The sequence below is a fragment of the Prunus persica genome, chromosome G1 (assembly GCF_000346465.2).
Source record: "Prunus persica cultivar Lovell chromosome G1, Prunus_persica_NCBIv2, whole genome shotgun sequence".
Lineage (NCBI taxonomy): Eukaryota > Viridiplantae > Streptophyta > Magnoliopsida > Rosales > Rosaceae > Prunus > Prunus persica.
This window is the reverse complement of record NC_034009.1, coordinates 39,600,456-39,621,166: the sequence shown is the minus strand read 5'-3', so window position 1 is coordinate 39,621,166 and position 20,711 is coordinate 39,600,456. Positions and strand designations below refer to the sequence as shown.

The window sequence follows — 20,711 nt, the reverse complement described above, 5'->3', positions numbered from 1 at the left end:
TGTAGATATGCTCTTCGGATCTCATCCCTAATATTAGGACTATAATCCGCCATTCGAGTTCTTAGTCCAGGGTCTGCTTGAAGATTAGCTAAGATCTCATCTACTTCAATTGGTCTTGCATTTGAACTACCCGGATTAGACAGAGAAGAACTATCCGTAGATAATTTTCTTTTAAAGAATCGTTCCATAAATCTACAAATCAATTAATTCAATCAATCATTAATTTTTATCCTAATTATCATATGAATATGAAAATTTCAATAACCCACTCTCAATATTCAATATACTCCCTAAACCCATATCAATCAATATTCAATATACCAAATTATCATATCAAATAGCAATCAATATTTAATATACCCAATCAATTCATATTATCAATCAAGCATAAACTCAATCAATCTACATTAATATGATTATCACTATGATTCATATCCATAAATTTAATTACATAAAAAAAAATATCAATATGATTCATATCCATAAATTTCAAGCATAAACTCAATCAATCAATATGATTCATATCCATAAATTTCATTACATAAAAAAAAAATATCAATATCAACAATATATATTATCACTATAATTATTAATATCAGATTTTCCATGCTTACTTACTTGTAGTTTAAAAAATGGGCGGCGGACGGCGGTAGAAGGTGGTGGTGATCGGCATTGGGCCACCGGTGAAGAGTTGATGGAGGTTGTCCAAGGTTGGGAGGTTGGGAGGTTAGGGTTTGAGAGGATGGGAAGAGGGGCTGTGGAATTGGGAATGAAAGGTTTGGAGAAAATGAATCTGTGCAGAGCTGCTGTGCGTGTGTACTGTTCTGTTTTTTTTTTTTTAAACCTGGCCCAAAACGACGTCGTTTTGAGGCCAGGTTAATTAAAAAAAAATTTGACTGAGCCTTGACCAAACGACGTCGTTTGGCAAGGCTGGTTTTAAAAAAAAATTACGCGCAAGGCGCAGCACAGCTGCGCAGGACATTTCGTTGGGGCATTTCGTCGAGCACATTGTGTGCATACAAGGGGGCTTCCAGCAGCTGTCCAAGGGGGCTTTCATGGACTCCCTTGCCAAATTTCCAGCCTTCCAAGGGGTCGTCCGACCCCTCTTGTCCCAACGTGGATCCGCCACTGGTCAAAAGTCTTATTTACCCATACAAATGTAGCATGTGCTGCTCACATGACTAAATTTAATAGAAAACATAACGATAGGACCAAAGCACCGATTAATAAAGAGTTGGTGGACCATTTGAATGAATAATTTAGTTTATGGACCAAAATGTAAATTGGGTACAAATTTGAGGACCATTTGAGTAATTTACACTAAAAGCAAAACTAAAACCAAAAGTAAATGCAATGCAATACAAAACAACACTATTCAAATTTTTTGTTTTCTTGGGATTCCGATTGTGATCCGACATAATAAAAGATAGCCTATGAATAATATGTAGAAAGAATTTTAATCAAATATACCAACAAAAAATCAAACAAATTCTCATAATAACATCTCAACAATACCAAAACCAAAAATTGTAATTCATCCATAATTAAACCTATAATACTCAATTTTAACAAAATTCCAAATCAAAGCAGTAGAATAATTCACCCCTAATCGAAGCCCTAATTAATTTCAACAAAATCCCAAAATTATAATTCATCCCTAATTAAACCCTAGAATACTCAATTTTAAATTAAAACTATAATTAAAGATATATAGCAAATGAGAGAATGAGAATAATACTTGCTGTTGACAAAAGGAGAGGAGAAGATGTTGTTGCCAAGTTGCCCACCCAATATAATAGAAGATTTTGTCAATAGAAGAAGAATTTGATCCCAAAAAAAGAGAGGGAGAAACTTGCTGATGTGGGGTAGCAAAGAGAGAGAGAGAAACAAGAAGTCTAATAGCCAAAAGAAAAGGAAAGAGAAGATATGGGACCACCTGGATGGGCAACATATGTGTAGAATTTACTTTTTGTTATAAATCTAGAGGAATTGGAGAGGGAATTGAGATGGAGAGAAGGGAATGTTTTCTCTCTATTCATTTCTGTCTTCCTTAGTATTCTCAATGTCTAATTACAAAGGGAGGGTGTGAACCCTTTTGTAGGCAAAGCCTTCCAACATGTGGGCTCCACCTTATAATTTACAACACTCCCTCTTAGAGACCACAAATGATACGGAATATGTTTCGTGAAAAACCTTGCCAGTAAAAACCCAGTGGGACAAAAAAAAACTGGTCGAAGGGAAAAAGAGTACTTATCCCTTTATTTCGGTGGGTGTTCATATCCCTGGCAATAATCCTTTGCTTTCCACTAGGCTGATCAACTTGCTGTGTATCTCACTTTTCAATTAAACATACTCCAGTGCCTTGTAACAGTGAAAGCGAAATGATGGCGGAACATGGAAGTTTCTAGCACTCCTCTTAGGGTCAGTAGCAGAGAACACAGTGTAACTCAGCACCTAACTTTAGCAGTCAAGATTCTACCACGCTCACCCCATGCACATGGCTTTGGCTGCTTCCCTGCACCACCACCACGAAGGCTCAGGCCAAGGCCCAGGCCCAGCACAAGCTCTGCCTCAGCTGGGTATGAGGTTGCCTCATATGACATCCCCACGTAGTCTTGCTCCACCACCTCCACCTTTGACATTGCTGACTCATTTGATGAGCCCCCGGAAGACCCAAATGTGCCTTCCATGAATTGATCAAGAGAGAGACAGGAGAAAAGGTTGAAGATTGCCTTCCTTTTCGCAATTTTTACATAGGCCTGCCATGACCTTCTTTTTCAAGTCGAAGACAGAGAAACACTTGAAGGAAGGATCCCGATCCGGCGAGGCAGTGGACCGTGGAGACACGGACCTTGCCGCCGAGGGACGCGGCGGAGAGGGCAGATTGGACATTTCGCATGGCGGGGAGGAGCTGCGAGATGAGGCCCTGGTCGTTGGAGAAAAAGGACCTCGTTGCCGACGTTGATGAGGTCGATGTTGCTGGCCGAGTAGAAGGCGAGGACATTCGAGTTCACCCACTGAGCCGCCGCGTTCGGATCTGAGGCGAGCGCCGGTATGTCGCCTTTGGATGCGCCGATGAAGGACTGCGAAGCTGTAGAATAGAAAGCGGTGAACAGGAGGAAGAGGAAGATGGGGAGGTGTGAAAGCGATGCCATGATCTGTTTGATTTGAAGCTCTGCTGCTTGTAGAATTGGTTGAGAAATGAGAGGAGGGCACATGAGACAAGACCCAGGAACCACATCCGGAAGGTCCATACGGGTAGGGTCGGATCGTCGGTGCCTTAGCCGACGAGCTCCAGTCTGGTCTCCATGCGTTGTCTATTGTGTTGTTGTTTGGCTCTGAAAGAGTCATGGTTTCGTGAGCAGAGGAAGATAAACTAGCTTCCCCTGAAGCTGTTGAAATTGTCAGTAACGGGGATGAGGAATTGTCCAAGTCTCCCAAGCGAGACAGAGAGAGAGAGAGAGCATTGAGGCTTTTTCTTTTTCTGTGGGATTTATTTTGAAGTAGTGGAGCAGCAGAGATGGATGAGAGATCTGGGTTTCATCATAAAATTCAGCTGGTATTGTTTGAAAGCGATTCGTGCTGCTGATAACGTGTTATAAATCTAGAGGAATTGGAGAGGGAATTGAGATGGAGAGAAGGGAATGTTTTCTCTCTATTCATTTCTGTCTTCCTTAGTATTCTCAATGTCTAATTACAAAGGGAGGGTGTGAACCCTTTTGTAGGCAAAGCCTTCCAACATGTGGGCTCCACCTTATAATTTACAACACTTTTATTTTTTTTTTTTTTTTTGGATGAGCTTATAACATATGTAGATTTTTATTTTTATTTAAAAAAAATTTGGACTAGGCAGGCACTGTCCTGTGCATAGCACCGCCCATGGGAGCAATAATCTTTATTTTATAATATATATGATAATAGATTGATTTTTATTTTATTTTTTCAATCTATATATATATTAAAATTGGAAAGCCTCCTGGCCTACACGTGGCTAAGTATTGCGCAGCCTCCCCATCCTTTTTAGATTACGAATGCTTTGCAGACTTCAGTTTGTCGTGGATGGCTGGTAACATCTGAATTACTCCATTTTCTGTCTTCTTCATTGTCTCCCAATTGTGATGAATAGCCAAAGATTGTCTGCCGGATGTGCTTGTGGTTGTGGATAATATGGTTTTTATCTTGAAAGAAACTCAAATAAAGAATCTTCAAAAATCTTTAGTACAGCGTAACATCTGTTGTCCACGTCACTGTTGTTTTACCAGAATTATAAGCCATCACTACCCTTTTTTTTTTTTTTGTTGGTCTTCAAAACAACAAGAAGAATCCATTAATTCATAATTGATTAAATAATAAAAAAATCACAAATTAATTGAAATGTTTGATAATAATATTTACCTAACTTGAGTGGAATAAATATAGTAAGTGACATGTGAAGTGATCAAACACTAACACATGTATGTAAAAATTTCTATCAAGTGTCAAATTGCCATTTAAATCAACGAATCCAAATTTAACATTTTGTAGTAGAGCTCATTTTTGTCGAGGTTTTACGATAAAGTTTCAACTTTTTACATTAGTTTTCACATACACAAGATGTGAAGTGATCTAATTTTTTGAGAAGAAGTGTAGTCTTCAGGAGAGAGTAGAAAAAAAAAATGTTTTGTAAACTCACATGAGTAATCTTTATTAGTGAGTGGAGTAGAGACTTAAAGCAAAAATGATGAAAACTTCCAATTTCTATTAAAATTATGATGAATCTCAGCACCGCAGATAAATTAATTTTAGTAGAAATTGGTAGACACAGGAAGTTTGTAAAGTAGAAATTATGTGCTTCCGAAATCTTAGGCTTCTATTAAATATATATCAATGGTAAATGATGGGGTGAGAGACGAACATATAGGTGCAACTCCACTCTACACTCGATAAACCAACAAATAAAGAAGTGGAAAACAAGAATTGAACCCCTGACCTCTTCCATCTAAAGATGCTACAATACCATATGTAGACAACGATTGGCCCTCAAAAGCATTAAAGCTTTATGAGCATAAATTCAAATACTTAGCCCAAGGTTGCCATGAATGAATATTCATGTAGAACTGATTAGTTCAGGTACTGATGTAGATTTGTGGGTTGGAACCCAGACAACATGATCATACTTGGGAAGGAAATGGCTGATAGGAACGGTTCCTGGCTTAACCTTGAGCACTTGGAAGGCCACATGATTGGTGAATACTTCGACTTTGTTTCTAGTAATAATAAAGTCGGAAAATTTTAGTCTTTTCCGATACTTGCCAAAACTGAAACAACTTTTTCGGTTTTGAACTTTCCCATTTTCTAATCTTAAAAATCAATTACTAAAATTTTAAAAGAAATTAGAGGTGGGTAATACCAAATGGCATGCCTATTCGAGTGCCCTCCTTTTTTGTAGTTCAAGATTACTTTGCCAAAGGATCAAATCACTTTTAAAATTACGTCGGATGAGTAAAATTTGGGTAGATGATAAGCTCACGAAAAGTCCCTTAATAGAAACCAGGATGCAGAAGTTGACTGATAGCTCTTGGCATTTGTGTTTGGCAGGAAAGAGTTCCAGTAAAGTTGAGGTACTGGGAGAACAGCATTGATGGGGATCGGGATCCGGACACAGGTCACCAACCACATACACGAGCACCGAAATCTAGGGCTAGTGCAAACTCACATATATCGTAGCAAATCCATGCCACAAATAAACGATTTTATTAATCATCGACATCTCTTTTCCTACAACTATTACATTAGCCTTATTTATAAGCTTTACAAGACTTGAGCACCAAGGCTACTTGGTCCAAAAGTAAACTAATTAATTATAAAATCCCACATAAATAATAAAAGATATCATAAAACTACCTAAATAAGAAAATAACAATATATCATGAAATAACTAATTACATGGTAAATATCTATCTTGATCCACCCCTATACTCCTGCATCAAGCATGGCTTGCCAGAGCCACCATTGTCAGCTGCAACATTAATTTGAACTCTCATTACTACGTATGAGATCACAAAATGAAATGAATTATTAAATTAAAAGATAAGTACTTAGCACATTTTTTTGTTTAATACTCATATTATACACGTACATATGTATTTTTTAATAATACTTCCGTTTTCCATATACGGTTTAAAGACTAGGTAAAATACAAGTTTGTTAAAAAGTAATGTACAATACATGTTTTATACATATACGTACATATGTATTTTTCAATAATACTTCCGTTTTCCATATACGGTTTAAAGACTAGGTAAAATACAAGTTTGTTAAAAAGTAATGTACAATACATGTTTTATACATATACGTACATATTTTTCACATTTAATAACATGTTTTTTTTTTACGAATTTTTCAATAATACATACAAATTTCATATATTGTACACCTATTTTTCACATATTATTGAATAAAAATAATATATATTAAAAAAATAAAAAAAATTAAATCAAAATATTATATAGTGGCCAAACTTTTCAGTTGTATCTTGTCAAAATTTTGCTAAATAAAACATGTGTGTATTTTATTCGTACTTTTCCCGTTCCATATTTTACTAACAGTGAGATATTGGAAATATTAATTATGAAACTGCAAAGCTTACATTGAGAAATCTCCCTCCCCTCTAATCTTGTGCATAAAAAAATAAAAATAAAAAAGCTTGCACTTAAAAGAGCAAAGATGAGTGGTAGATGGAAACCCGCTAAGACTGGAATACTTATGCAACAGAAAGGTGGTGAATATTAAGGAAAAAAAGAAAACTAATATATATAAGATTGTTGAGGCCCAAAAAATCCACGGTTCTACCCAATTAAATTCTCGGCCCAATGCGATACCCTACCGAGAAGAAACTCAATTTGGGCACGCGAAAGTTCGTCATATGCACTTGCACACATGCCACGTCAAGCAAATAAGCAACATTGCCACTACGAGCTTACGTGGGCCCAAGCCACGCAAGATGCCTGAGGCTTGCTTGAGTGGGTTGTGGTATGGATGGTAATAAGTTGACATGAGGCTCATTGATGGGCCGAGAAATGGAAGTCCCGGGGTTGCTTGGGAGCCCCGAAACTCAAGCCCATTTTTTAGGCCCAAATATGTGGGTGAGCACAAAGAGAGAAAAATAGCCTATTATTTCAACCAAAATAGTCCATTACTTGAACCAAAATAGTCCATTAACTCAACCAAAATTGCCCAACAATTGATGAAGTTAGCCCATTCACTTGATAAACCAACGTATTGTCCTAGAAGGCCCAAGCAACTCAAGAAAATATATGCAAAATCTCCAGCACCTAGCTGAAAACAAAAGCCACGATGAAAGCCAAAATATCTATGTGTGTAAGCTGCTGGGAAGCTCCAGCACATGGGAGAGAACAAGTTTCAAGGAAAAACACCCTTCAAACCAGTGTGCATATCCATTTCTTTCTCTCATCAAACCTAGCCTTGGAAGATGGGAGAAAAGAAGGAAGAAAGATGACTGAAAATGGGGATTCTCCACTAAGGCAGCTGCGGGAAAGGGGCCTTGAGCTCCTCAAAATCTCTAATTTTGTGCAAATAGGCAGAGGAAATTTCACCAAGATAGGAAAAGTCAAGGGAGGAGAAGAGAAAGGAAGGGAAAAGCTTGGCCAAAAAGGATAGAAACCATTAGGGTTTCTTGGAAAAAGATGGTTTCCCGCAGCTATAAAAGGGGGCTTCTTCTACCCAACCAAAACCAACTCAGATTCAGAGAGCAAGCTTTCTCTCTTACCTGCAAGAACCCACCAATTTCGTGCACTATTCATCCTTCTTCTCCATTTTCCTCTTCTGGCGGACGACTTTCACATCTGTCAGAAGCTTTGTCAAGCTGCCGGAAGAACATTGTTCTTTCTTTCTCTTTTCTCAGCCAAATCAGCCTGCAAACCTCTTCTTCCTCACCTTAAACACTCTCATTTCTCCCTAGGAAGCCATATTTTCCTCTTTGGTGCTAAACTCATGCTGATTTTGCTTCCATGTCATGCCAAGCTAGAAAATTTATCTGTAAGCCTCAAGAAATCATCTGTAAGTTGCTGTTGTTTTAATTAGTGAAGGTAACCAGAACGCTTCCTAAGGCTCTACTGCCCTTTCGAAGCGCTTTTGGGGCTTGATTTTCGAATTCAGACAAAGGGGACAATTTCATCAATCTACCCTTTACGGCAGCCCAGCCCGTTTAAGCTGCCGGAAAAAAAAAAGCCCCTACAAAGATCAAGTAAAAAAAAAAAAGTAAATAACAAATTAAGTCATCAAACACTGACAGAGAAAGTAAAACCACTTTAGTTCATCAAATCCAAAATTTGATCTGTATTAGTGATCGGAGGAGAGACTTGAAATTTGATTTTTGGCAAATCTGTTTTCTTTTTGTGAAGTTGGGTTGGGTCCCAACTTCCAAGGCCCAAAACGCAAAAAGAAGACAAGCCCAACGTGATGAAGAAGACGAAGGCAAGAAATCTATGGGTTGACCTGAATTTGAAAAGAACTTTTTTTTTTTTTTTGGGTCAAGGAATTTTAAATCAACTTGTTCTTACAATTACCCGATCATTGTGCTATTATTAAGAGAAAATTTCTCTTCCATCTATGGTCGGAGAAAGCACTCTGCAAGTGAGCTTTTCTAGTCATTAACCAAAGGGAAAACAATCTTGGTCCTTTCATACATAGCATAGCACGTGCGAATTCCTTTCCTTCTGTTTTTCTACTTTTTATTCTTTTCATTTCATAATGTTTCTTCTGGATAAATTGCTATATATGTTTTCATAATATCTATTTGCCTGAAGATTAATATCTCTTCATAAATATAGCATGCTTTATTATGAGTACAAGTTGAAGTCTATATGGTTGCAAGAGAAAACATGATCGGGTTAATTTCGACCACAAATCCCAAAAACTTCATCTCAACATATATCTTACACCACATGATGAAGAGGCAGAAATAAGTAGGGAGATAATTATACAGGCATATTATACGCACAGTACTAGTGCTAAGTGATGATCATGCAGATTTGTGGTTCGGAACCCAGGCAATAGCATCAGTGGAAATGAAATGGCAGATGGGAATGGTTCCGGGCTTAACGTTGACGATTTGGAAGGACATATGCTCTGGGTCCCATTCTGATGTGTCTAGATGGCAGATGGTTACTGCTTTAACCTTCTCCCCATCATCGCCTTTCAGGGAGAGAGCATAAGCTGCTGTATGTTTTATTGCATGGCAGAAAAACACAGCATAGGGATAGTTCTGCTTATGACACACAACGACTTTGTCACCTGCCAACTTCTTCAGTCCCGGCATTGTTGTATAGTTTTGGATGGACATGGTGGCTCCTTTTTCCAATACCTCCGTCGAGATTGCTTCAACGTTTCTTGTTCCAAGCTTCGAAGTGCTAAAATCAACCATTGATTCTAAAGATGTGGCGCAATATATTTCCTCTCCCTTAAGGTCTGGAGCTTCACACTCTTCGATTGTTTGCTTAATTGTTTTGGCTTCCTCAGATGTTGGCTTCACTGAAAAATGGTTGAAAATTTCTGGCAGTTTGTTAGAGGAGAAGGGGATCGATTGAGCGCTTTCTCGTGGCAAGAAAGTAGCCGTGTTTGAATTTATAGGGAATTGGAACTTCATTGTTGTGCCAGGGCGCATGTCCTTCTCCAAGAAGAAAATAGCTAAGTCTTTATAATGGAGTTGTTGATTGTCGGATGGAGAAGCACCTCTTCCATACTTTTTTTGACTGGAGTAATGCTGATTGCCCAATGGGAAAGTTTCAGGTTTGCCTCTTCCATAATGTTTTTGACTGGAGTAATGTTTATTGCCCAATGGGAAAGTTTCAGGTTTGCCTCTTCCATAATGTCTTTGACTGGAGTAATGCTGATTGCCCAATGGGAAAGTTTCAGGTTTGCCTCTTCCATAATGTTTTTGACTGGAGTAATGTTTATTGCCCAATGGGGAAGTTTCAGGTATGCCTCCATAATGTTTTTGACTGGAGTAATGTTGATTGCCCAATGGGAAAGTTTCAGGTTTGCCAACGTCATTTGTGCTCTTTTCTTCATTTGTGGAGTCTGCAAATTATATATCAAGTCATAATGGAAAATAAGTGATCAGCCGATTTGTGAATATGTGTCACTCATGTAATGACAATGGTTAACTGATAAATATGTGGTGGAACATATTTTAGTAAAATGGCAGGTAGAAGAGATATCTAAGATTCTAAAGAGCTCAACACAAACCAGGATGCAGAAGTTCACTGATAGATCTTGGCATCTGTGTGTTTGGCAGGACGGAGCTCCAGTAAAGTTGAGGTGCTGGTTGAGCAGCATGGTTTGCCAGTGCCACTGCTGCTAGCTGCAACATTAATTCAAACTCAAATTAAAATCAAATCACAAAGTATAATTAATTAGTGGACGACACTTAAGTACGTACTAAATAAAATCGGAGAGAACAATAGGAACACAAAACTTTCGTTTATATAGAGTACAATGAGAGAGAATGGAAAAGTTAATCAAATTGCAGAGCTTACACTGAGAAGAGCAAAGATGAGTGGGAGATGAAACCCCATTAGAACTGAAATTAACTTGGTAACAGATGTAGCTAGTGGATATGAAGCAAGAAATTAAAGGAAGTCGGAGCTGGCTCTTATGGTAACAATAGCAACTGCCTTCACCATTTTATAGACGAATGATGAGGGGAACCGAGAAGTAACACTCCACCCACCAATATAGAGCTTAATTACTTCCAACTGCCTCACTCACTTAAATTCATTTGAGGCAAGTGGCATGATGTGATGTATCAGACGTAATTGTGAATATACAATTGTGGCATGTGGGGGGAATGTACCTCACAGCTGGATGGTCCATAAAATATGTGGTTAAATTTGAGAGGGGGTCGAGAGCCCACTAGGTGCAATAATTGGCCTGAGAATGGGTGGATGAGTTTTAGGTGCATCGTTCAGGATTGAAGATTTACACAATAATTTTAGGACCACATGTCATGAAAACAAAAAAAATATGTCTCTATATATTTAGAGGGTACAATTATTGGCATGAGCAATCCTACAATGCATCCTCTAGATATTTTCCCTTTCCAATTTAGGCTTTATTAATTTTACTTGATTTTCCTTGGTTCAGAAAATTCCCAAAAAACAAAAATGATGGGAACTTCCAATTTTCAATAAAATTAACGACACACATATGATGAATTTGAGCACCACAGAGAAATTAATTTTAGTAGAAATTGGTAGACATAAGAAGTTTGTAAAGTAAAAAACTTTGTAGATTTTTGTAGAAATTATATGCATCCGAAATCTTGGGCTTCTATTAAATATATTAATTTGTGCATATTTTTCTTCCTCACGTTGGTGGAACACATTTCCAAGGAAAAAAAAGAAGAAATAAATACCAAATTAAGTCATCAAACACTGACAAAGAAAATAAAACCACTTAAGTTCAACAAATCCAAATTCAACGTAACTGATGAAAGTTCATCTTTTGTTGAGGTTTGACATTAAAGTTTCAACTTTTTACATTTCACAGAGATAGAGGTAAAGTAATATAGTCTTTTGAGAATAAGGGGGGTGTATTCAATTAGGATTATAAAGTGTTTAAAAAGATTTTAAAAATCCAGGTGTATTCAATTTGGATTTATACAAACTTTAAAAGAGGTTTTACAAGTTTGAGTATATTCATTTCGGACCTATATGAACTTTTAAAAAGTCCATTCAAATATGGGTGTATTCAATTATGATTATAAAAAAGTTGAATCAAATCTAGGTGTATTCGAAAGGTCATATATTTGGAAGGATTTCATTAAGTGATAAATTTACGTAGGTTTTAAGGGGAGAGTTATAAATAAAAAAGACCAAAATAAATCCAACCTCCCCCCCAAGTATTTCATAAGACGTTTTTCTCTTTCCCTAGATTTTCTCTCTGCGAAGACGAACAGCTTCCTTCCTCCATCTGTGAAGGTATGCTCCCTAATTTTTCTTTGATCAATACCTCGTTGGGTTTTCTTCTTGTTATTAGGTTATAGGTTGGGGTTAGGGTTTATGCTTGTTACTAGGATTTATGCTTGTTACTAGAGGAAACGAACTAGAACATATTTGGAAGGGAATGCTATCTCAAATGTGACCACCCAGCAAGCTATGGGAAGAATTAGCCTTAGCATTGATTCAATTGTCATCGACTTCCGGGAGGTCCATAACCTATTGGCAAAAAGGGAAAAAGAGAGAGAGCAGCGGAGTTATATATGGGATGCCATTAAGGAGACCCCAAATTTGGATGAACATGCTCGTTATAAAGCACTCTCTTTGTTGCATAGTAACACAAAAAAGGATGCATTTTTGAAAATGTCTCCTGAGGAGTGCTCAAATTGGATATCCTACAATTTGGAATGAGTGGGTTTTTTGAGAGTTTTTGAGAATGACTAGTTTGTTTGGAATGATTGATTTTTTGTTATTGTTTTTTGGATGATATTTGGACTATTTGTTTTGTTGATCAAACATTGTTGTTTATGTTTAAATACTCTATTGGTTATTAACAGTCCCGATCTCTTGGACCACAGGAGTCCAAGAGATTGTGGTCACCCACCGTTGGATATTAATCCAATGGTTCAAAATGATATATATAAATGCAATATGACATAAATGATTATTACCCGATTCAAGTCAACCGTTGAATTTACATCCAACGGTGGGTGACCATAAATCTCTTGGACTACAGGGGTCCAAGAGATCAGGACTGTGGTTATTAAATAGTTGATGATAAATTCATCAACTTGCTTTGCTTTTAATCTCATCAATTGGCTAATCTAACCTTATTATTCAAGCTAGACCAGTTCAGAATTTATGTGGTCTTTGTCTGCAAGAGCCATTATTCAAAATATTTTTTTATTGCAATTTGGACCATCGATGCATTGCCTGCAGCATTGGCTTTGACAGCCGATCCAATTGCTTCTCTAGTTGACACAGCATTCATTGGTCAAATAGGTACTTTGCTTCTTATTCTTTTCATTTTGAACTGTGCATATGTTCTTCCATCGCAAACAAGTACTTTTTGTTTTTGCTGCTTTGGTAACAAAAACAAATTTGATTGAAAAAATTCAAGTTTCTTTCTTTAAATGTCAAGGATGGGGATAAAATGAAATATACCATCTACATAAGTTTGGAATGAAAGCCTATCAAGTTCTATGAAAGCTTAAGAAAGTTTTATTAAAAAATTATACAGAAGTCTTCTGAAAGTCTATCAAGTTCTATACGAATTATAAAGTTCCATCAAGTTCTATGAAAGCTGGCACTTAAACAAAATCTTTTTAAACGCTTTAGAATCCTAATTGAATACACCCCCCTAAGTATAGTCTTTGTGAGAGTAGAGAAATAGGTTTTGTAAACTCATCACATGAGTAAACTATATTAGTGAGTGGTGGAGAGTCTGGAAGAAAAAATGATAAAAACTTCAATCTCTAACAATTTCTACGTGTTACGAAATTAGTGTTGGCATTTTCTTGATACTAACATAAACTCTAATATATGTTAGCATAGGTTGTAAACGTGCTTTGAGAGAGCTTAGGGGCAAAATTGACATTGGCAGGATTGATGAAGCTCAGCAATCCCCAAGACAAAAACTTGTGGCTTGACCCGTGAAAGCCATCTGATTCAAAGGTAAGTGATATCACTATCATGCATGTATATTAGGGAATTGTTTTAAAGAACGATTCAATCACGTTTTACTATTTTTAAAAGTAAATTGAAGTTTATTAAGGAGTGTTTTCTTTTTAGGCAATTTTGGCCCAAATCAATTTGATTCTCCTATTACCTTCATGTTTTAACATCCCCTTAATTTTCTAACGTGGAAATCATGTTTCAATCATATCACAATATCAAGGAGTCAAGATACCCATAACAATTGACTAGGCGTATAAGAATTCATTTGATATTGATATTGATCAAAATCTTCCTTTCTTAAATATCTCATTTCCTATTGGTTGGACTTCATGTGACCAATCTCTAGAATAGGAAAGATAATTTTGTGATTTTCTGTCAAGCCTTGGAAATTGGAGATTTGGTTTTCAACGTGTTTTCTTTCTTGTAAAGTAAAAGTCTATAAAATAAGACCTTCGTCTTCTTTGTTTAGAGAGCTTTAACGGTCATATTTTCAATTCATAAACTTTGGAAAGCTGAATTTTTATTTGAGATAAATCATCAAGTGTTCCATAACTTGGTGATTTATCAAACACTTTTATCATTCATATTGTATTCATTTGCATGTTCAGTGACTCATACGGTTGAGGGCACCAAGATTGTTGTGGCGATTTTTCTCCGATGAGCTTGAATCGATCGTGACTAGTATCAGATTCAATATAAGGAGAATTGGAAGAACTCCGGCGAGCTTGAAGAAATCGTGACCAGTATTGCGTTCGACATAAAGTGTTGAAAGATCATCTCGTGACAGAAGTTGAGTTACGAAGAGGTTGGCAAACATTATCTAGAATGTGTCTAGGATAAGTGATAGAAGTTGGACTAAGAAGTTCCGTGGATTTTCCCCAGAGGTGGGGTTTAACCACATAAAATAATTTTCACGTATATTCAAGAATTGATATCACTTATCAATTCTCTGGGCATGTTTTTATTCCTTTATTACACTTAAACTCTGTAAACGTACTATTTACCTCCCTTATAGTGTTTTAATCTATCCTACGGGTACAATTTCAATGTCCTTCAAATTTGTGTTTTGGTCAAATTTGTTTTCTTTTTGTGAAGTTGGGTCCCAATGCCCAAAACACAAAAACTACCCCGAAGCATTTCCTAGGCCTATACAATCCTCAAGAAGAAGACAGGCCCAACATGATGGGGAAGAGTCCAAGATTAAACAGTTCATGTCCAAGGAAGGAGAACAGAAAAGGCAAGAAATCTATGAGTTGATCTGAACCCAATTTAAAATCAACTTGTTCTTACCATTTTAAAACAAACTTGGTCCTTCCTTTCATACATATACATTGCAGGTGGGAATTCCTTTCTTTCTCTTTTTTTACTTTTTATTCTTTTCATTTCATAATATTTCTTCTGGATTACTGTATTGTTCTATAAATTGCTATATACCTTCCATTTGCCTGAACGAGATACAACCATTGCATCATTATACTTTGAAAAGCAATAGGCACAAATCTAAGGAAGCCGACCAGTTAGAAAAACTGGCCTAAGACACACGTTTCTTAAAGAAACTTATTTTTCATTCACAATAGAAATTAAATATTATTAAATAATATAAAATTTCCAACACTAGAAGAAGATGATATTCTGTTCCATTTGTCTCCCTTCCCCTCCAAATTCAATATTCCGGCTGTGAAGAAATTCTTAGAAATATTAATTATTGAAAGCCTCTCATGATCATGAGTACTGTAATAATTCCTAAAAGAGTCGGTTATTATGTATGTGTGATAAAGATCCTCAAGAATAAAGAATGGGAGCTGATTTTCAAGCAACCACATGTCAGGCTGTAAACATCCACGGTTTGTTTAATAAGCGGTCTCCTTCATGTCCAGATCCTTTCAGATAGAACCTCAATAAGAACTCAATAGTGAAGGCAGAATCCACTAGAATGATTTTTACAAATTCATCACTGCTAAACTTAATGGGTTTGCATAACAACTTCTCTGTCTTGCTTCTTGGTCCCTTATTTTTTTGATATAGTCCTTTAAGCTTACCTTAGTCCGACGTATAAAATCTCCTAAGTACCTCTTTTTCTGCTCTTTTATGGCTTATAAATGTTGACGTTAGTCTCCTAATTAATCAATGAGATTTATTTTCTTGATTAATTAAGGAATTTACTTTCCTATTCTATATAGTTGACAAATTATTGTATAATTAGGAGATATTATCCTAATTGATTATTGTATCTATTTCTTTGTAAAGCACTCATGTAAACTCCTATATATACCTTTTTATGGAAAAGAATAAAACTCAACCTAAAGTATTCAAACCATATCATATTTTAGCATGGTATCAGAGCAATCGATCATCTGTTGTCTCTAAACTCTCATATCAAATTTCACATATTCAAACCCAAACCCTAATCAAATTCCTCATATTTAAATTCCCCAAATCCAAATCCTTCAAATCTAAATTCCTCAAATCCTCTTATCAAAATCCCTAAACACATACCCTCAAATCTTATATACATACCTCCCAAATTCAATTCCTACATCAATTCCTACATCAAACTCCTCAAATCCCATTCCTCTCATCAAATTCCTTACATTTTCATATCACATCTTACTTTCGTTGCGATGTCAGAAACTCCTACGAGAGGACTTCATCTCATTGCCCGTGATCAGGGAATGACCAACTTTGACCCAACACTCACGCAACAAAATATCTTCCACGGTTGTACACGCGCCTCCGGCTTCGATAGAAGAGGTCATTTGTATTTTTACACAAACGAAACTTAGTAGTAGAAAATCTTGTATGGAAAGTGAAAAATATTGAAAGGATATGAATTTGTATGAAGATTTGGTGTGGGAAGTGAATAATATTTGTAGGAATTTATAGAACATGTTTCCATAATTTTTTGATATTTTTAGCCAAAAAATGGACTGCCGTTAGATTTGACATGATTTTTGGATCGGAGGCTCCTGGAGAAGCCACGTGGCTTGTAGCTGTTGGTTTTTGGTAGCTGTGGATCAATGCAAGAAATCCAAAGAAAATTTATCGTTGGCGCGTACATTGTAACGGTAAAAAAAATTTGAAATTCTTTCGTTGACATCAGCTTGACTGAAACCCAAAGGCAAGGTGACGGGCTAGATCTCCTCGTGGGTTCCACACCTTGCCTGGGTTGAATCTTGCGAGCTGGAGCTGCTTCCTAGACTTAGGCCCCCCTGCTGCTTGGGCTAGTTTGGAGCGCTGGAGATGCTCTTACAAAAGCCGTGTATAATGTCTTATCCAACTATGTGGTATGGCAGATCCTTATTAAAAAATATCTCTAACATTTGATATGTAACAAGAGACTAAACTAACGAGTCATTCTATAGTGAGGGCCTTATATATGACTTTTATGTGAAGTTTTATCTATTAACCGTTGAATCGTGCTAACCAATTTAATCCAACAGCTAACCAATTTAATCTTGGCTCCCTTGGATGAGTTCTTACCAAAGTGCACAAAGTGTGCAACCTCCAACTTTACCATACCAAAGCTGTCCTTGGAAGGATGATATAATAAGAGAGAGGAGAGTGCTAGGAGCCTTTCCCTTGCTATGGCTGACCTCCTTGTGTAGAGAGAGAGAGAGCTTGTTTCTCTCTTACCTCTTACAAAGGAAACCCTATAAAATCCTAAATCATAACATGACTTATATATCCTTATGAGATAAGATGATCGGTCATCTTATGACCCATTTAGCTTAAGTTGGGTCAAAGACCCAACACTTACTAGCATGGCCGCCATACCTGGCCAAGACTATAATGAGTGGAAAGTTATAAGGGGTAAGTTATAAGGGGTTCACTTTATAGCCATCAGATTAATCCAAGGGCTGGGGAGAATTGAGTTAAAGTTTCACAATTGGGTAGGTAAGGAACCCAAACCCGAATTGAATATCCAGCACGTCCAAAAAGAAGAAGAAGAGGGAAACACGTCCGAAAAAGAAGAAGAAGAGGCAAGTTCGAAGTTTGAACAGAAAGAACTCATCTCTCTAAAACACAGAGGTCTGAGATACCCAATGAAGGCAACGGCTAACGACAGTTGAAGGCAACGATTCGCCACTCCGTTCTCCAGACCCCGAGAAAGTATTTATTTGGAGTAGAAGGGGCAAAGGTGTGGATTCCAAATCAGTGAAGAGGCGAAGCAGTGGAAGGGGAAGGGGAAAAGCTGTATTCGTTGGAAGTGGTAGGTTCCATTTGTGGAGCAAAGAAACAGAAAGACCCCACACAGACACCTTGCAATAACCAGCATTTGGTGAGTAATTTATGGAATTTGAGTTTAGGGTTAGAGTAATGGTTTTCCCCAATTTGTACCATAAATTTTGTTGGATTTGGCATCTCTTCGTTGTGCTTCAGTTGCATGTTAATTTTTGCTTAGGTATATGTTAAAAAAAGAATGAAAATGAAGTCAATAACAAGTGAATAACATGTCAATAATGATATGAATAAGATAATGGTGTTGAATTGGAGGAGGCCCTCAAAACCTTCCACATTTGAAGCAGTGCATAGTGCAGATTAAGAAGAGGCGCTAGAATATATATATATATATATATATTTTATGAAGTAAATATGATTTCCTTTGTTACTAAATTTGCCTGAGAAACATTTGAACAGATAATAATAAACTCATGAATAGAACTGCAAAGCATTTGATGAGTAATGTAAGGAATTTGAGTTTAGGGTTAGAGTAATGGTTTTCCCCAATTTGTACCATCAATGTTGTTGGATTTGGCATCTCTTATTTGTGCTTCAATTGCATGTTAATTTTTGCTTGGGTATATGTTAAAAAACGAATGAAAATAAAGTCAATCACATGTCAATAACATCTCAAAACCTTCCACATTTGAAGCAGTGCAGAGTGAAGAGTACCTCTCTGGCACTAGAATTTATATATTTTGTGAAATAAATATTATTTCATTTGTTACTAAATTTGCCTATGAGAAATGAGAACAGATAATAATAAACTCATGAATAAAAGTGCAAAGCATTTGAAATGAAGGTTGATCTATGACGATTGTGGGTGACTGAAGAAAAAGGTAGAAAGAAAGAAGGATGTGGCAATTGCTTAGCAAGCAGATAGCAGAGTACATGCTTTGCTTTGCTTCCTTCCACTATATTTCTTATTTATTTATTTTGGGTTGTGTATGAGATGACAATAATTGTCATGTGTGTGAAGTGCAGAACTTGCCTACATTGCACTCACACGAGTATGGATCCATAAATAAAACACGTGAAATTGTTTGTAATTCACATAATCATTGCATTAACAGGTATTTGCACAAAAATTGTCATATTGCTTTGATGATGTTAAAGCCTGTGATGAGTAATCCATATGCTCATGTACTTTGTAAAAGTTGTAATGTGCCTGGTTGACTAGTTGTGATTGTGCAAATACGTGGTAGTATATATGTTCACGTTATTTCACATTGTATTTGAGGAAATGGGATCCAACGTGGAGCTGGTATGGCCAGAGGCAGAGGTATATTCATCACGGGTGAACAACTGCTCACATGCAAATTCATCTCTAGCTGCAATTCGAGCGAAGTTGAGTGCGGAACAATTAGAACAATTCAAGACATCATGCTTTGGCCATCTTCTGAATATAGATAAGATTCAGTTTAGCGGACAGATTGTGCATGGGGTTGTGTTGCGTAGAGTAGCGGGGCAGGGTGTGAAAGACTTGGATGGACTGAGTTTCTTATTAGGGTGTGACGTTGCTCAGTTCACTCGTCAGGATTTCTGTTTGATCACAGGGCTTCGTTTTGGGGAAGTGCCTGAAGTTTCCAGTGGAGAGAGTAATGAAATCAGACTTCAGAAAAGATATTTTATAGACGAAGGAATTACATGCAATGCTTTAGAAGAAGCATTTGTGAGGTGCACAGAGGAAGATGACATCTTCAAGCTACCTCTTGTTTACTTTGCTGAGTTAGTGGTTTTGGGAAGGGACAAACATTTGAACATCAATCTAAATTACCTGACCCTTGTAGAGGACTTGGATGCGTTCAACAGGTATCCGTGGGGTTCGGTGTCCTTTGACAAAACCCAAGACAGTCTATTTTCTGCACCAACAAAGTATGTGAAAAGCTTGGAAAATGAAGAGGGAAGAGGGAAGGGGAAAAGTAAGGTAACGGGAACAAGCCGGAGAAATGAGAAGGGCAAGAAGGATAAGCATAGTGAAGCGCAAAGGAGTGGCTGGAGTTTTAAAGGTTTCACGTATGCTTTCCAGGTACATGGTAATAATGTTCATGTCAGTTATGTTTTGTTTTTCTTTAAAACATAAATAATGACTTTTGTCCTGTGAATTGTGTAGATTTGGGTATATGAATTAATTCCTAGAATGGCGGACCTGAATTACTGCAAGGTTGTTGATCCGACCGCTGTCCCGCGTATTTTGCGATGGAGAACTACTACGTCTGTTCCAGAGATGAGAAAGTTGAACAATTATTTTTTCCAGAGCAAAGAGGTTTGGTTTGCAGCCCTTAGAACTATTGATAAGATTGAATGAAATTATGAAGTAGAATGATTTAATATGACTCTTGTCTGTATTCTGAAACAGTCAGTTCAGTTGCGGGCGCTATGTCTAAGTGAAGAGGAAATGAGACAGCCATATTGGAGTTGGCCACAGGATCGCCCTGCTGTTGTCTCGGCAGAGTCAATTCCTTCTTCATGTGGTGATCTTGATGAGTTGAACAAGGTGGTAAGCTTGTTGAGGTCCGAGTTGTTTCAAGAAAAGCGGGAAAAAGACGTCCTTCACTTAAAGGTCATACGGATGGAAAAACTATTGGACCAATGTTTAGGTCCTCAGTTTGAGCAGGAAGTAAGGAGGGACCTAGCTTTACTGAAACAGAGGACGAATCGTTGTGTCGTCTCACATCTATTTAAGGGATATGGGGAAATGGATGACATTCAATGGGATGAAGGGCCAAGTAACAGAAATGAGGGAGAGGAAAAAGAAGATGAAGGGATTGAAGGGGGTGAAGGGCCAAATAATAGAGATGAGGGAGAGGAAAA

At 37.1% G+C, this 20,711-nt stretch overlaps 2 protein-coding genes across 2 annotated transcripts; one reads left to right on the top strand and one right to left on the bottom strand.

Moving 5' to 3' along the window:
* Positions 8,797–10,691, bottom strand: LOC18788237 (BURP domain protein RD22). Its single transcript, XM_007222722.2, has 3 exons — positions 10,539–10,691; positions 10,249–10,363; positions 8,797–10,080 (listed from the first exon to the last, which is right to left on the bottom strand). The coding sequence occupies exons 1-3, from the start codon at positions 10,575–10,577 to the stop codon at positions 9,023–9,025; spliced, it is 1,212 nt and encodes a 403-aa protein (XP_007222784.1). The 5' UTR covers positions 10,578–10,691; the 3' UTR covers positions 8,797–9,022.
* Positions 19,141–20,229, top strand: LOC109947496. The gene is made up of 2 exons (XM_020557824.1): positions 19,141–19,926; positions 20,011–20,229. Exons 1-2 carry the CDS (start codon positions 19,141–19,143, stop codon positions 20,203–20,205), a joined length of 981 nt encoding a protein of 326 aa, XP_020413413.1. The 3' UTR covers positions 20,206–20,229.

Coding starts and splice junctions, on each gene's coding strand:
- LOC18788237 (XM_007222722.2), bottom strand. CDS start 10,577: ATGGGGTTTCATCTCCCACTCATCTTTGCTCTTCTCAGT. Junction 10,364..10,538: donor TCATCTTTGCTCTTCTCAGT/GTAAGCTCTGCA, acceptor TTAATGTTGCAG/CTAGCAGCAGTGGCACTGGC. Junction 10,081..10,248: donor CAGTGAACTTCTGCATCCTG/GTTTGTGTTGAG, acceptor TATAATTTGCAG/ACTCCACAAATGAAGAAAAG.
- LOC109947496 (XM_020557824.1), top strand. CDS start 19,141: ATGGGATCCAACGTGGAGCTGGTATGGCCAGAGGCAGAGGTATATTCA. Junction 19,927..20,010: donor GTTTCACGTATGCTTTCCAG/GTACATGGTAAT, acceptor TGAATTGTGTAG/ATTTGGGTATATGAATTAAT.